Raw genomic sequence first — 16,642 nt, forward strand, 5'->3', positions numbered from 1 at the left:
GGCAGGTGAGGAAGGTCATGGACATGTGGAGAAGCCGAGACCAATCGTCTGAGACAGCCAAGCACAAGTTGGGGGTGTGGGCCATGCAGCATGCTGGGTTAGGCTGCGTCATGCTGCATGTGTATAAGCAGTACCTGCACTGAGCCCCCAAGCCTATCGACTGTAAGATGAGACCCCAGTAGCTCCCTGCTGGTCACCGGAGTGGGCTGCGACTCCCACGTTCCTTTGAGTTCTGGCGACTGGCTCATGAGCAGCAGGGGGTTTTGTGGAGGGTGAACAAGTGGGAGAGTGGAGGAAATGGGAATAAAAGAAAAACAAAACAAATTACAAAATGCTTTCCATCATGCAAGAGCAGGCATGTTAATCCACCTCACTAAGTCTAGAAAGCAAGCAGCACTAGGCTGGACAGACCCAGGGGCTCTGGTGGGCCCAATGTGGACAGCTTCCATGTGGTCCGATGCACCTGTGCAGTGACCGTACGCCATTTCATATTATTCAAGTTCTGAGAACATCATGGCCCCAGTTCCCAAGTTGCCTGTAGTGGAATTTCAACTGGCACTGACTCAAACTTCAGATGGATCTGATGTATCAGCCAATACGAACAGCTTAGAAGATGCAAAGAGCTCTTTGACAAAATGGACTAAGATGTAGCCAAGTCATTGCAATCCAAACAAACCACAACTTACCAAAGAGACAACTGAAACACAGCAGACTTCAACTACTCATCGCTGGTCAAGAAAGATGATTTCATTCATTCTGACAAACAAACAACTCTTAAAATTACTCACTTGGGGCAAACACAAGAGTCAAGACAATGGTTAAAACCATTCATGGGCAACTCGACGAAAAGACAACTCAGCGACATCCTTTACCAGTTAGGTAATAGTTAGGTTCAAAGACATTTTTTTTTAATGATACCATATTTACGCATGTACCACGTGCACATTTTTTCCCGAAAATTAGCATTAGAAAATCAGGTGCGCGTCATACACGAGGAAATGTTTAACTTACTTACTTCTGCTTGGGCTCTCTTGTTCGTGTGCTCTCTCTCGCTCGCTCGTTCGCACGCGCTCTCGTTTTTGAATCAGTTTGCCGTTGTCATTCAGCATGACTGGTAGCAAGCGTTTACACTCCTTCACGGCGGGAGAGAAACTAAAAGTGATTTTGGAAGCAGAGAAGATAGAAATTGGGCAGCAGGTCTCAAGTATGGTGTTCCAGAGTCATGTGTTCGAGATTGGTGATGGAAGAAAGAAAAACTTTCGTCATGCCACAAAAACAGACGGGCATTTTGTGGAAAACGTGCCCTAAATGTTTCCTATACAATCACAAAGTGCAAAACGGTTTTCGCGATTTTCTTTGTAAAAATTAGGGTGCACGTCTTAAATGAGGGCGCGTGGTACACGAGTAAAAACGGTATTTAAATGACAACGTAGGGTGCCAGAAAATCCACAGAATCACCTGCTTTTTGAGAGTCCCAATACGTTGACAGTAAAGATAATCCTTAAGCCGTACTCGCAGGTCACCTTTTGTATTCTAAATAACGTTATCATACGATTACAATCAATACAATTTATATAAAGGATTAGCAATTTTGGTTGCAAAAGATAATGTAAGAGAGAGTTTGTTCCATCTGCAGAATAAAGTTTGTTCGTCAATTATATACATTTATTTTCAACATCACGTTGTCATTTAAATATAATTAAAAATCTCTTTGAACCTAACTATTACCTAACTGGTAAAGGATGTCGGCGAGTTGTATTTTGCCAAGTTGTTTCTTCGCCGACTTGTCTTTACACCCAGTTGCCACTGAACCGTCAATTGCCATCACTCAAAAGGTTAACTGAAACTCATCATTTTAAGTGCGCTCTGACCTGGAGAATTGAGAAGAGTAAAGAAAGATGGACTCTACCATAGAGATTGGGATCAAAGTCATCACTCAATTCATCCATCTAACGCCATGGTCAACATTATTGGCACCCTGTTAAGGACACGTGAACTGTCTAAGAATTATTGTGAGTGCTGAAATAGCAAGGAATCTTCTTCTTCTTTCGGCTGCTCCCGTTAGGGGTTGCCATAGCAGATCATCTTTTTCCATATCTTGGTCTGAGACACTCAAGGGTCAAAACTGAGATAAAACATTTGAAACAGGTAACCAGGAACCAAGAGGAAAGGCATTACTCGAGAGAAGAAGTCGGAACCAGGTGAAAAGCAAAATAAACATCCTACCACTAGGGCCTACCTGAAAGAAAAACTAAAGCCGTCAAGAAGGGTAGACGAACCTGTTATGATTAGTGGATGCAAACAGGTGTGGGGTATGCATGTGTGAGCACTGACCACCCAGGATGTAAAGTGAGGCACATACAGGTGATGGTGGTTGGCGAAGCACAGTGCATCACCAGATAGGACCCACTGGGGCCAGAAGTGTAGGATTGTTTGCTTCACAGTGGTGGATGGTTGCCTGAACAGGAATCGGGGCTGATGGGAGCAGGGCTGTCCCACTCTCTGTAAATGGAATGAATCCAAGATGAGGAAGAGTCGTTTTTCTGAGGCTGCTGTTAATTTCCTTTTTAATCTCTTTGGACATTTTTGCTAGAATGGGACAACTGTGCAATAGTAAGGCCAGTGAACAAAGGATTTTTATTGTGATTTATCCTTCATTTTTTTTTTTGGTATTAACCGTTAGCAACACTTTTTACTTGATTTATTATTTACTTGATTTTTAGATAATTGCACTTCAACTGTTCTTCTAACTGCACTTATTTACTTTGTTTTGCACAATAAAATCATCTAATTTCTGTTCTGCTGATCCAATGCCCCAATGCTTGGTGTCCATGGCCTGCTGTAACAATACCTCAGTGGCTGAAAGGACTTTTAGTTAATGATCACTGCTATATTACTGGCTCTTACAATAATCATCTTATTTAATTGTCTGAGTGCTGCTTTGACGATATGCCAAAAAGGTGTTGTAAAGAACATGGTAGTCATACAGAATCCCTCCTCGCCAGGTGGGGGCGATCCAGACAAGCAAGAAAATTTACAAGCAACCTCAAGCCTCATGGCTTATTACGCTGAAGACGACAGTCGTTACATGATTGAGGAAGTCTTGTTTGCATTTGTTGCTCTGGAAGAACAAGAAGGGAGGAATTGCGAGAGAAATCTTTTTGTTAATACTCTAATTCAGGGGTTCTAAACTCTGAAACTGGAGGTCCGCAGTGGCTGCAGGATTTCATTCCAACCAGTTTCAAAAAAGGCCTAGCAGATAGTGAAACTTGGAATTTAATTACATGGCTTGTTAGTGCGTTCACTCTTCCAAGACAAATCTTTATCATGTTGTAGATTTTATGTTTTCTGAGAACGTTCTCCTTATGTTTCGAGGTCCAAAACAGATTTGTGCCTCTTGGTCCTTCCCTACTTTCAATAATTTCAAAACACCGTATTAGCACAGATATTTATTAATAATAATACTTGATATTTCTCACTACTCAAAGTGCTCTACATAGCCACTTCAGCCACCACTAATGTGCAGCATCCACCTGGGTGATGCAATGGCAGCCATTTTACGCCAGTACACTCACCACACATTTGCTGTTAGGTGATAGCCAATTAGAGACAGGGGATGATTAGGGGGCCAGAATGACTAGGCAATGGTGGGCAATGTAGCCAGGACATCAGGATACACCCTACTCTAAATGGTGGATGTCCAGGGATCTTTGATGACCACTGAGAGTCAGGACCCTCAGTATTACATTTCATATGAAGCATAGCGCCATTTTATACCACAGTGTCCCCATCACTACACTGGGGCACTGGGATCCACAAAGAGACCACAGGGTAAGCACCCCCCTGCTGGCCTCTCCAACAGCAACCCAAGCTTTTAACATGGAAGCACGTTAGCTGGAGAACTGGTGGTTCCTTTGCACCTCACTAATAATGGATGGCTGGCTAAGAAAAGGGGCTATAAATAAAACCTTAATGCAGCAGTTTAAAACTAATATGGGAAATTAAGGGTTCTGAGTCGTAATCATAATCAAATTAACTAAAACTAAGGCCAAAAAAACATTGTTTCTGTACTAAATAAATGGGTTCTAATTAATAATTTGGTTAAAGCAAAACCCTCCACCCACCGCAGACTTCCAGGACCATATTCGGGGACCCCTGCTTTAGTGTCTTCGGGTTTTGTGCTCATATGGCCTTTTGCCTCTCTGCTTCAAAAGTGGCTGGTACTCCTCTGGATGGCACCACCATCCAGCAGGTAGAATTTAACATATAAGTAAACTTAAGATGGTCCTAGAATTCTATTTAAGGCATGTCTCTACCTAACCTTCATGTTGGTATTAGGTGTATATAAATGAAGCCTCTGTTTGACTAGAATATCCTATAAATCCTTTGCTTAACAAAGAAACGTTGGCATAAAGGTGTTTGCTGCATAGAACAGACATACTTCTGTGTTCTATGCTACTATGGTATCTTAGATAAATCTTATAAATTGTCATGTGTGTGCTTCTGAATGATCCTACTTTGGGACACAAGGGAGTGTGGTTGGTGATGGTAACATCTCCCTCGTCTCTCACGACACTGAGAAACTGTCCACAGAGGCAACCTGACTCTGCCACTTGCTGTCCCTCCGCTATAAGAGACAGACATCCCGGAATGGCACGTCTTACTCAGGAGAGAACAGACTGACGACTGTCGCTCCTACCTGAAATTGAAGTATTAGAGAAAAAGATCAAAGAAGCCTCTTTGTGACGATGCGGGTTCTGCTCCATGCTGCCATCTTGCTTCTGGAAGCTCTGAACCCGATACCGTCAGTAAGGTCACTGATGAGCTAGACAGTGAGGCACAATAATGAAGCAAAGCTGATGGTGCAAAAGTGCAAAGTGCTTTTATTAAAAACAACAAAAATCAAAGTGTCCAAATAAATAGTGCAATGTCTCAAAACTTCAAATAAATAATCCCATAAAAACAAGTGAAAGGTGGAGGTTAAAACACGATAGAAAAAATCCATTAAAAACAACGAGGTTAAAACAATGTCTCACCCAGACTGAGACTTGGGCTCCCCAGTGACCAGGACGCTCACGCTGGGGCTTCCACTTCCCAAGTCCTCAACTCCCGCTGCCTTCGCTGCGGTGAGCCAACCTTCTCCCGGTCACTCCTGCTCCAAACAAGCACTCAGCAGGAGCGACCACTACCGTCGGCCCTCGGGTGCCGGCCAAACACCCCACTCGGGCTCGCCTCTCCCAGCTGCCTGCAATCAGCACGAGCCTGTGCTCGCTCGCTTCCTCTCGCTCTCTCTCACCGACTTTCTCCTTTGTGGATCAGGTGTGGCAATCAGCAGCTCCCAGCATCAATTACGGATGCGGACGACTCCTCACCTGTGCAGTTAAGCGAGGACCGCCCGCATCATAAATTCACCCAGGAACCTGCTCCAGTCACACTACCACGCCTCCTCACTAAGCCGCAAGTGCGGCGATTATTTATTTAAAAAGTGGCCCTGCTACACCACACTCTTACTTAATTTTTGCTTTATTGAATGCGCCATCGAAAGTCTGTTTTGGTTAAAGACTGTAAATATTAAAAGGGGCAACCCGGTTGGCATACCAACACTTTCTCCGTGACCAGATTACTCCCTCAGTCAACAATATTTTATTTAAATATACATATATACACACACACACGTATGTATGTTTGTGTATATAAACTGCTCAAAAAAATGAAGAACACTTTTTAATGAGAGTATCACATCAAGTCAATTCACACTTGTGGGCTGTTGATCTGTTCAGTGAAGTAGCAGAGCGGCTTGTTCATCAGTTTCGGCTGCTTTGGGGCACTAGAGGGCCAACAATGAGATGACCCCCAAAACAGGAATGAGTGATTTAACAGGTGGAGGGAGGCCACTGACATTTTTCCCTCCTCATCTGTTTTGTCACTCGTGTTGCATTTGTGTACGCTCAGTGTCACTACTGGTAGCATGAGGCCATACCTGGACCCTACAGAGCTGGCACAGGTAGTCCAAATTCTCCAGGATGGCACATCAATACATGGCATTGCCAGAAGGTTTGCTGTGTCTCCCAGCACAGTCTCAAGGGCATGGAGGAGATTCCAGGAGACGGACGGGCAGTTACTCTAGGAGAGCTGGACAGGGCCCCTCGTAGAAGGTCCTTAACTCATCAGCAGGACCCACCGGTATCTGCTCCTTTGGGCAAAGAGGAACAGGATCAGCACTGGCACAGCCTACAAAATGACCTCCAGCAGTCAGGCAGGCCACTGGTGTGAATGTCTCTGATCAAACAATCAGAAAGCGACTTCATGAGGGTGGCCTGACGTCCTCTAGTAGGCACCATGGAGCTCGATTGGCATTTTCTATAGAATATCAGAATTGTCAGGTCTACCACGGACTACCTGTGCTTTTCACAGATGAGAGCAGGTTCACCCTGAGCACATGTGACAGATATGAAAGGGTCTGGAGAAGCCGTGGAGAATGTTATGCTGCCTGCTACCGCCAGTTTGGTGGTGGGTCAGTGATGGTCTGGGGAGGCATATCCACGGAGGGACACACAGACCTCTACAGGCTAGACAACGGCACTTTGACTACCATTAGGTATCGGGATGAAATCCTTGGACCCATTGTCAGACCCTATGCTGGTTCCTCCTGGTGCACAACAATGCCCAGGCTCATGTGGTGAGGGGATGAAGGAATTGATACCATCGACTGGCCCCCCCATACGCTCACTCACCTGACCTCAATCCAGTAGAACACCTCTGGGTGGGACATTATGTTTGGGTCCATCCGCCGCCTCAGCCTGTCCAGGAGCTCAGTGATGCCCTGGTCCAGATCTGAGAGGACATCCCCCAGGACACCATCCGTCATCTCATTAGGACGTTCTCAGGTGGTGGGGGGCCATACAAACTACCGAGTACGATTTGGAGTTGCTACAATGAAATTTCGGCCAAATGGACTTGCCTGCCTGACGTATCATTTTGTTCCCGTTGTTTTTCGGGGTATCTTTGAATTCAGCCTCTGTAAGTTGATAATTTTCATTTCCATCAAATGATGTGCCATCCTTTCATTCCTAACACATTACCCAGTCCATATCAGTAGAGATTGCCAGCAGTGATGCGTTTTTAATGTGTTCTTTTAATTTTTTGAGCAGTTTCTACACACACACACACACACATATTGCTGGAGTCGGCAGGGCCTATGTGAATGAAGGTAGTGCTGAACCTGTGATCAGAGGTTTTCCCTTACTGGTCTGTTTTCACTTTAACTTTATAGAGTGTTTTTTCTGCTAGTCAGTGTAAAAAAAAACAAAAAACAAAACTAAATTCACTGCGATTCCATGTTATGTAAAATCTGCACACTTACAAGGCAATGAAAACTTTTTAATTTGCACTGAATGCACAGTGCAGTCTTTCAAATCTTAATTTCTCTGTGAGTTGTCATGTTTCAATCACTTCGCACTGTCATTTTACTAACATGAATTGTAATTACCGTGCTATCTAAAGTACCCTGATGTGGTGGGCTCTGTGAAAGGCACTGCTATTAAACACTGCTTGTTTAAGGAAATCAATACTCCAACTGCCCAATTCTTTTAAATGAAAGATCTGACTTAAGCAGGAGAAGAACTAAGTGGTTCCACCATGGGGTGAAAACTGAAACATTGAAAAACTGAAAACAGGAAGACAAGCAGTTTAAATTAAAGATTAACTACAACAAGAAACCTAAAGCTGTCATAGTCCTCCAGGACCCCAGAGAAAAAATTACTAAAATCAAAATACAGAGGAAAAAGTGCCAACTCTAGACAGAAGAAAAACTTGGTATAATCCACTGAACCCTGGGAATGAATTATCTATCACACAAGCCATCATGACACCGCCATTCACTTTTACTGAAATCTCCCAAAGTACACAACATTGCTTTTAGCTCCACGTCACTGTCCTTTATAATTTAGAAGATGACCATCCATTTCTGGATAACAAAGTTATTTTTGACTGGCACCTGCATGCCTAAACGATGCCACTGCAAGGAGACAACAGCACACCATTTGCTGGCTAGGAGGACGTCCAAAGCGTGAACACCAAATTCTTCAGTTGTGTTGTCAGCACAAAATTCCTTCCCCCTCAGGTATGCGTATAAACATCAGAATTGGTGTCAATGGAATTTTTAACTTCTGGTATTTTAAGCAAACCCAAAGCAGGTAACATACAAGCACCGTGCATCGTGTGAGTCACACAGGCTGTTTATCCTTCTCTGTTTGCATCTCAGAAGGACTGAGATGATCCCACCTATTGACCACCCTTGGCTGGTTCAGCTGCCCAATGCAAAACTTCATTCTGTTTTTTATCTCCCACAAAAGTGCTTAAAAACAAAGAGAGTCGCATGAATTATTAAAATGCAAAAGAACTAAATGGCAGATCACAAACAGAGGCGTAGCTAGGGTTTTCAGCTCCTGGGGACAACTGAAGATTTTGCGCCCCCACTTGTTTGCCAAAATGCAATGGGGAAGGGAAATGGGGATGCTGCACCCGGGGACAGATGTCTCCCCTTGCCAACCCCAACCCCCCCCCCGGCTACGCCACTGATCACAAACCTGGGGCTGTCCATCTTTAAAATGCAACGTATATGAAAAATAAATGAAATGCTCAGTGTGCCTCAAAACCTCCATTACTGTTCTGGATCATTGCGTATATTTTTTCAAAGAGATTAAAAAATAAAGAAAAAGCTAACCTTCAGTTTCAGGCATTTTACCACAGTGTTTGGTTATTAACAATAAGATCCTCATAATTTATAGTGGAAAACAGCCCCCAGATTCCACAATATGATGAACATACCTGGTTTTTGGTTGGCTGTTGTGCTTTGTCCTTGTTCGGTGGAAGAGGTACTTCTGGGGGCATGGGACCAATTGGGGTAGGCTAGGTCATTGAAAGAAAACACAACAGTCAGTAAGAGTGGCCACCACCAAGGAGAAGGCGAACCTCAAAGATTTAATTAACACGGCCACCAAACTCGTCTTTATAAACTAATCTACAAGTACATTGTGCGGACGTCTTCAGTGACATCTTTAACATCTGGCTGAGGGAACCTGTGGTCACTGCCCGCTTCTACAGGACAACAATACAGGTGCATCTCAATAAATCATCGAAAAGTTAATTTCAGTAATTCAAGTCAAAAAGTGAAACTCCTATATTATATTGATTCATTACACACAGAGTGATATATTTCAAGTGTTTATTTCTTTTCATTTTGCTGATTATGGCTTATAGCTAATGAAAACCCAAAATTAAAATATTGTGAAAAAGGTCACTATTGTAGACCCCTGGTGTCCCACTCCACTCTTAACCCAAAACACCTGCAAAGGGGTCCTGAGCCTTGAAATGGTCTCTCAGTCTGGTTCAGTAGGCCACACCATCAGACTGCTGACTTGATAGTGGTCCAGAAGACCGTCATTGAGACCCTCCACCACAAAAGCTCACTGCTAAAGACGCTGGCTGTCCACAGAGTGCTGCATCCAAGAAAATTAATGGAAAGTTGAGTGGAAGGAAAAAAATGTGATGGAAGAAAAAGGTGCACAAGCAACAGGGATAACCGCAGCCTTGAGGGGACTATGAAACATTTGGAGGAGATTCCCAAGGAGTGGACTGCGGCTGGAGTCAGTGCTTCAAGAGCCACGACACTTGGGCTACAACTGTCACAGCATTCCTTGTGTCAAGCCACTCCTGTACCAGAGACAACGTCAGAAGCGTCTTACCTGGGCTAAGGAGAAAACGGACAGAACTGTTAACAGCTCAGTGGTCCAAAGTCCTCTTTTCAGATGAACATCAATTTTGCATTTCATTTGGTATTCAAGGTCCCAGAGTCTGGAGGGAGAGTGGAGAGACGCACAGAATCCAAGTTGCTTGAGGGTCCAGTGTGACATTTCCACAGTCAGTGATGATTTGGGGAGCCATGTCATCTGCTGGTGTTGGTCCACTGAGCTTTATCAAGTCCAAAGTCAGCACAGCTGTCCACCAGGAAACTTTAGAGCACTTCATGCTTCCCTCTGCTGACAAGCTTTACGGAGAAGCTGATTTCATTTTCCAGCAGGACTTGGCACCTGCCCACACTGCCAAAAGTACCAGTACCTGATTTAATGACCATGGTGTGTATCACTGTGCTCGACTGGCCGGCAAACTCGCCTGACCTAAACCCCATAGAGAATCTATCAAGAGGAAGATGAGGGACAGCAGAGCCAACAATGCAGACGAGCTGAAGGCCGCAATCGAAGCATCCTGGGCTTCCATAACACCTCAGCAGTGCCACAGGCTGATTGCCTCCATGCCACGCCGCATTGATGCAGGCATTCATGCCAAAGGAGCCCCGACTACGTGTTGAGTGCCAACATGGGCAGACTTTTCAGTAGGTCAACATTTCTGTATTAAAAATCTTTTTATTTTATAGATCTTATGTAATCTTCTAATTTTCTGAGATACTGAATTTGGAGTTTTCAATACCTGTAGGCCATAATCAGCAAAATGAAAAGAAATAAACGCTTGAAATATATCACTCTGTGTGTAATGAATCTATATAATATATGAGTTTCACTTTTTGAACTGAATTACTGAATTAACTTTTCGATGATACTCTGATTTATTGAGATGCACCTGTATGTCTACTCAAACAAAAAATGGACTGCCTAAATGAGTGCAGGTCACTCCAATCTTGATGAAGTACTTTGACAGAATGACGCCTAGACACATTAAATGGAATATTCCAGAATGTCTGGAACACCTCCTGTTTGTTTATTGTTACAACCGCTTCACAGATGATGAATTAGCCATTGTACTTCATACCATCCAGCCAGAGCCCTGACTGTAGGCTATGGGCTCTGCATTTAACACTGACCAATAAAGCTGACCACCAGACTCCTCAATGGAGGACTTGGTGAGATCCTCTGTAACTGTGTTTTGGACTTCCTAGCCGGCAGATCCCTAACATAAATGGACTGGCAGCATCACATTCGCCACGCTGGTCTTCAACACAGGCACTCAACAGGGTAGTGTACTCAGCCAAATCCTATGACTGTGTGCACTATCTCCATCATTAAATTGGCTGTTGACACCACCATCGTAGGCCTGATCACCAACAATGATTAGATGGCTTACAGACAAGAGGTCCACCTGCTGACACAGTGGAGCTGGGAACACAATCTGACCCCCTTAGTGTCAGCGAAACCAAGGATCTGGCAGAGATGTCAGGTAGCAGATCACTCTGATATCCACTGTACATCGGATGAGATGATGCAGAGAGGGTGAGCAGCTTTACATTTCTAGGAGGGGCCATCTCTAACGAAACTGAACTGTAAGTAAAATATCTCAGCTCTTGTCGAGATGGTTCGATAACACCTTTAACTTCCTTAAACATCAGATGACAGCTTGCATTTCTCATTACCTTCTACAGCGTAGAGAAGAATCCTGCCTCAGAGGCTCTATAACATCCTGGTGTAGTACCTGCCCAGCTGAAGAACAAAGCCCTGAGAGGGTGGTGAAGGTGGCACAAAACATGGCAAGGTAATGTTAAAACCAACCCTGGATGGGATGCCAGTTGCTGACTGAGCCCACTCGCTTCCACACACACAGTGACCATTTAGAATTAAGACCATAGCATGTCTTTGAATTGCAGCAAGGGAGCAAAATCTTTCAAGGAAACTAAACGAACACAAGCAGGACAAGCAGACTCCACAAAGGCAGAACCCAAAATTAAGTCAAACTTAAGATGTGGACAGACTAGGAAAAAAAAACAAAACAAATAGTAAGCGCCACAAAGGCAAACAAAAACCACGATACTCACTAGAGGCTTGCCCACCCAGTCATACTCGTAGTCAAACACAAATCCATTCTTGTCAAAAAGGTCGGTGAACAGTTTCCTTAAGTAGTCATAATCGGGTTTTTCGAAGAAGTCCAGCCTCCTCACATATCGCAAGTATATAGCCATCTCTTCTGTGGAAAACAAAGAAAAAAAAAAGAAGAAAAAGATAATTTGAAAATTCAAAACTTTGGTAGGGTAACCAGAAACTAGCAAAATAGAAATGATTAATGCATGAAAATGTCATAGTCACCTATGGGGTTTGAAGCATACCATCTGCCCAGGTTAAGGTTAAAGAATCCATCTTGAACAATAAGTCAATGCCCGGTCAACTACACAGGGAGACCCCAATAAGAAGCTGACTTTGTTTTATATGGCACCAGTAACCCACACCTCTGCCCCAGAGCAGGGCAAGTCAAACACATTTAATGACAGATTAACAAAACATCACAAACGTACATGACAACAAACACGCCATCAACATAAAGCAAAGTCTGAATGCAAGAAATGAATTCTGCAATGTGGTGTTAAATATGTTCATCTGATTGGAGGGTTGAATATTTGATGAGCATAGAGGTAATCCCGGTAAGAGCAGAAACGTTAAACTCACCAACAAATCGGTAACCTTGGTAGGGAATGGGGCCTCCAAAATGTTCCACAGCCCACCTTAATGAAGTTGTCTGCTCACAGTTCCCTTATAAAAACTCTTTATTAACCATTACTGTATATTATCTAGAAAATCTCAATTGTCACTCTGGTGGTCCAGCCTTGTTATGAACACCCCCACCGTATTCCATGAACCACCTCTCTGTACTGGAGTCTCACGTCAAAGTTCTCTGGACTGATGTCATCTCTCTATTGTCCTCACAGGTGGCGCAGTGGTAGTGCTGCTGCTTTGCAGTAAGGAGAATGTGGAAGATTGTGGGTTCGCTTCCCGGTTCCTCCCTGTGTGGATAGCGCTTTGAGTACTGAGAAAAGTGCTATATAAATGTAATGAATTATTATTATTATTAATTATTATTATTATATAAAAAAATCCTGGGACGATATGAGACTTTTTCAGAGAGAAAATTTCAAGTCCCGCGAGACGAGACTTTGTGCCAGCTGATTTAACCAGGCCCACGGTCCACTCACCTCTCATTCGTGTGAATGCTATTATCAGACACAGTTCCTATACTCTCAGCTCATACATTTTTATGTTTTCCTCATTTTAATACAAGACATACAATCTATTTGTTTCCTTTGATGTAGACCTTTTCTAGACAATAATTTAATGCGTTCTAGATGAAACGTCAACAACTAAGCGATGAAGAACGGGCAGTGCGTCGAAAAGAGGCCCAAAAGCATTGGAGAGAAAAGAATTCAAAAAAGAACAATAATAATCTAAGTGCAAATTCAGAAAATAAGGAAAGTAATAATGAGCTCGGACCAAGTGGAATTGAAAACCTAACAAGTCCAAGCAAGACACATAAAAGACAAAGAGTAGAATAGTAGAAGAAGAGAAATAGTAGAAGAGTAGAAATAAAAGACAAAGAGTAGAAGACAAAGTAGAACGTTGTAAAGAGGTTAAAAACGTTGGTGCGATACACATGCAGAGCAGGTTAGCGATTATGAATGTACTAAAATTTGCAAGTCTCAAAAAAACTGATAGTAAAGATTGCATTAGCGCTAACACACAGAAATTATTACTCAGTGAAATAACGGAACAGCGAAAAGAGATCAAATATATGTACATAGGTGATATGACAGAAGTATGTAGATATTGTTCGGCTTTAAAGTTTAAGTCAGAGATTTGTACATCATCTAATTCGTGTTGCCATCAGGGAAAAGTAGGGTTATCTGTGAGAAATAAAAGATTTGTTATTTGGTGAAAGTGAAATCCACAAACACTACAGGCAAAATATCTGAATCTACAATAATCTCTTCATGTTCGCATCATTCAATGCTCAAAACGTAGAATTTCACGATTCAGGACCACACGCTATGAGAATCTGTGGTCCCGCAACAATTAAAGCTACTACAAGTTTAATTTCGAAGAAACCACAATTCGGTCAGATTTATATTTATGATCACGGAGAAGTGATGCAACATAGAATCAAAAGAGTTAAATGATTGGATGTATTAGAAATTCTACAGCCAATAATGGATACAAATCCATACGTCCAAAAGTATCGCACTTTACACAAAATTTATCTGAAAAACACGGACAAAGAAGTTTTCTTGGATTTCGATATGAATCTGAAAGATCACACTCACACATACAGTGATCCCTCGCTATATCGCGCTTCGCCTTTCGCGGCTTCACTCTATCGCGGATTTTATATGTAAGCATATTTAAATATATATCGCGGATTTTTTGCTGGTTCGCGGATTTCTGAGGACAATGGGTCTTTTAGTTTATGGTACATACTTCCTCAGTTGGTTTGCCCAGTTGATTTCATACAAGGGACGCTATTGGCAGATGGCTGAGAAGCTACCCAACTTACTTTTCTCTTTCTCTCTTGCGCTGACTTTCTCCGATCCTGACGTAGGGGGTGTGAGCAGGGGGGCTGTTCGCACACCTAGACGATACGGACGCTCGTCTAAAAATGCTAAAAGATTATCTTCACGTTGCTACCTTGTGTGTGCAGCTGCTTCGTGAAGCGACATGCTGCACGGTGCTTCGCATACTTAAAAGCTCAAAGGGCACGTATTGATTTTTGACTTTGTTTTTCTCTCTCTCTCTCTCTCTCTCCCTGCTCCTGACGGAGGGGGTGTGAGCTGCCGCCTTCAACAGCTTTGTACCGGCGGTGCTTCGCATACTTAAAAGCCAAACAGCCCTATTGATTTGTTTGCTTTCCTCTCTTGCCTGAAGAAGGGGCCTGAGTTGCCTCGAAAGCTTGCATATTGTAATCTTTTTAGTTAGCCAATAAAAGGTGTCATTTTGCTTGGCTTTTCTCTACTCTCTGTTTCTGACAGTCTGTGTTCCTGATGCGCACTCCTTTGAAGAGGAAGATATGTTTGCATTCTTTTAATTGTGAGGCAGAACTGTCATCTCTGTCTTGTCATGGAGCACAGTTTAAACTTTTGAAAAAGAGACAAATGTTTGTTTGCAGTGTTTGAATAACGTTCCTGTCTCTCTACAACCTCCTGTGTTTCTGCGCAAATCTATGACCCAAGCATGACAATATAAAAATAACCATATAAACATATGGTTTCTATTTCGCGGATTTTCTTATTTCGCGGGTGGCTTTGGAACGCAACCCCCGCGATGGAGGAGGGATTCTGTATAATAAACCACCATGTGACGAATTGTCAGTGATAATAGATTCGAAAGATGGAGATATCAAAGACAGAGTTGCTATTCGTTGTTGTCACAAGCAGCAGATCCGGGAAATGACTAGTGTGTAGGGCCCACACGGGGATTGGCGAGCGAAGTGAGCAGGGGGCAGAGTCCCCTAGTTTAAACACATGGCATAGATACAGACAAATCGAATACAAATACAGATGTACAGTTCCATGTAAATGTTTGGAAAAATTACATATTTTGCAGACATTTGAAAAAAAATAAATAAATAAAAAATAAAATGAGCTTTGACAGCAAACAAACAAAAACAATGGGATTTTAAAGAAAATGTGTCAGACACACAAGAATAGGGAGCATTTTATGGACTGCGTTAATATGGGGAAGGAACTAAATGTGACACTGCCACTTACTTTTGTTGCATCTGTTTCCCAAGAGCAGAGTAATAGAAATGGATGAACAAACACTGAGGTCACTTCCTATGGGCGTAAAACCCCGCCCCTTCAGGTTAAAACGGTATTATACCGAAATCAGCATTCACTATTGGGACCATCGAAATAGGAAGATGGAATCTCTGAAACCTTTTTACTTTGTACAATGGCGCTAGAGTGCCCAGCATAAATAAGCACAGCCCCAAAACATTTTTCAGAAAGTGCCAGTATTCTTCTGTGGGTTTGTACGAGTGTTTGTATGAATTGCACTTCATGGACGGCATCATGAATACAGAGATATACTGTGAAGCACTGAAGGAGAAGATGCTACCACGTCTCCATGCCCTGGGTCACTGGGTACACTTTCACCATAATAATGACCCAAAGACATACATCTAAGACCACTGCTGTATTTCTGAGGAAGAACAGGCTGAACGTGATTCAGTGGCCAAGCACATCACCTGACCTCAACCCGACAGGGAACTTGTATGGAGTTCCAAAAAGTCAGGCTGAGCATCTTTCTCTATCCAGCATCAAGGCTCTGACAGAGCTCATTCTTCAAGAATGGAGAAAGATGGACATGTCGCCAAACTGTTCATACCATGTCTAGAAGAGTTGGTGCAGTTCTTAAAAATCATGGAAGCCACACAAAATATAACATCTGGTGGAATTTGTTATAGGGTGTATTCATTTTTGTACCACCGCATTTGAATAAAATTATTTTCTTATCCTAATTAATGCATGTGGTACTCCTTTTCATAAAACTTAAAAAAAAAAAAAAAATACATAAATGAGGATTGGTAATATAGGCATGATAGATAGATAGATAGATAGATAGATAGATAGATAGATAGATAGATAGATAGATAGATAGATAGATTTTATTAATCCCAAGGGGAAATTCACAAAGGTATCATTTTATGTATTTTGAGGTTGGTAATATGAAATTTAACCATATTTTTGACTGTTGGTCCTAACCACAGAGGACAAATTTCAAACATAATTACAGTATGTGGGTATCATTTTACACAATTTCAAGATAAGTGAATATGATGTTATTTTTTTGTTTTCTATTGCTATTGAAAATAT

The 16,642-nt window shown here is 42.5% G+C and overlaps 1 protein-coding gene across 2 annotated transcripts in view; it reads right to left on the minus strand.

The window, feature by feature from the left end:
• The window catches only part of csnk1g2b (casein kinase 1, gamma 2b), a 193,804-nt gene that overhangs the window by 10,721 nt on the left and 166,441 nt on the right, over positions 1–16,642 (minus strand). Inside the window, exons 8-10 of one of the 2 annotated variants that reach the window (XM_028816647.2) lie at positions 11,825–11,973; positions 8,830–8,910; positions 135–239 (exon numbers count right to left, since the gene is read on the minus strand). In XM_028816647.2, the coding sequence (XP_028672480.1) occupies positions 135–239; positions 8,830–8,910; positions 11,825–11,973 (335 nt within the window). The remainder of the gene's footprint in view (positions 1–134; positions 240–8,829; positions 8,911–11,824; positions 11,974–16,642) is intronic. The other variant, XM_028816646.2, reaches the window with a different exon arrangement.

Source organism: Erpetoichthys calabaricus, chromosome 12, assembly GCF_900747795.2.
Source record: "Erpetoichthys calabaricus chromosome 12, fErpCal1.3, whole genome shotgun sequence".
Lineage (NCBI taxonomy): Eukaryota > Metazoa > Chordata > Cladistia > Polypteriformes > Polypteridae > Erpetoichthys > Erpetoichthys calabaricus.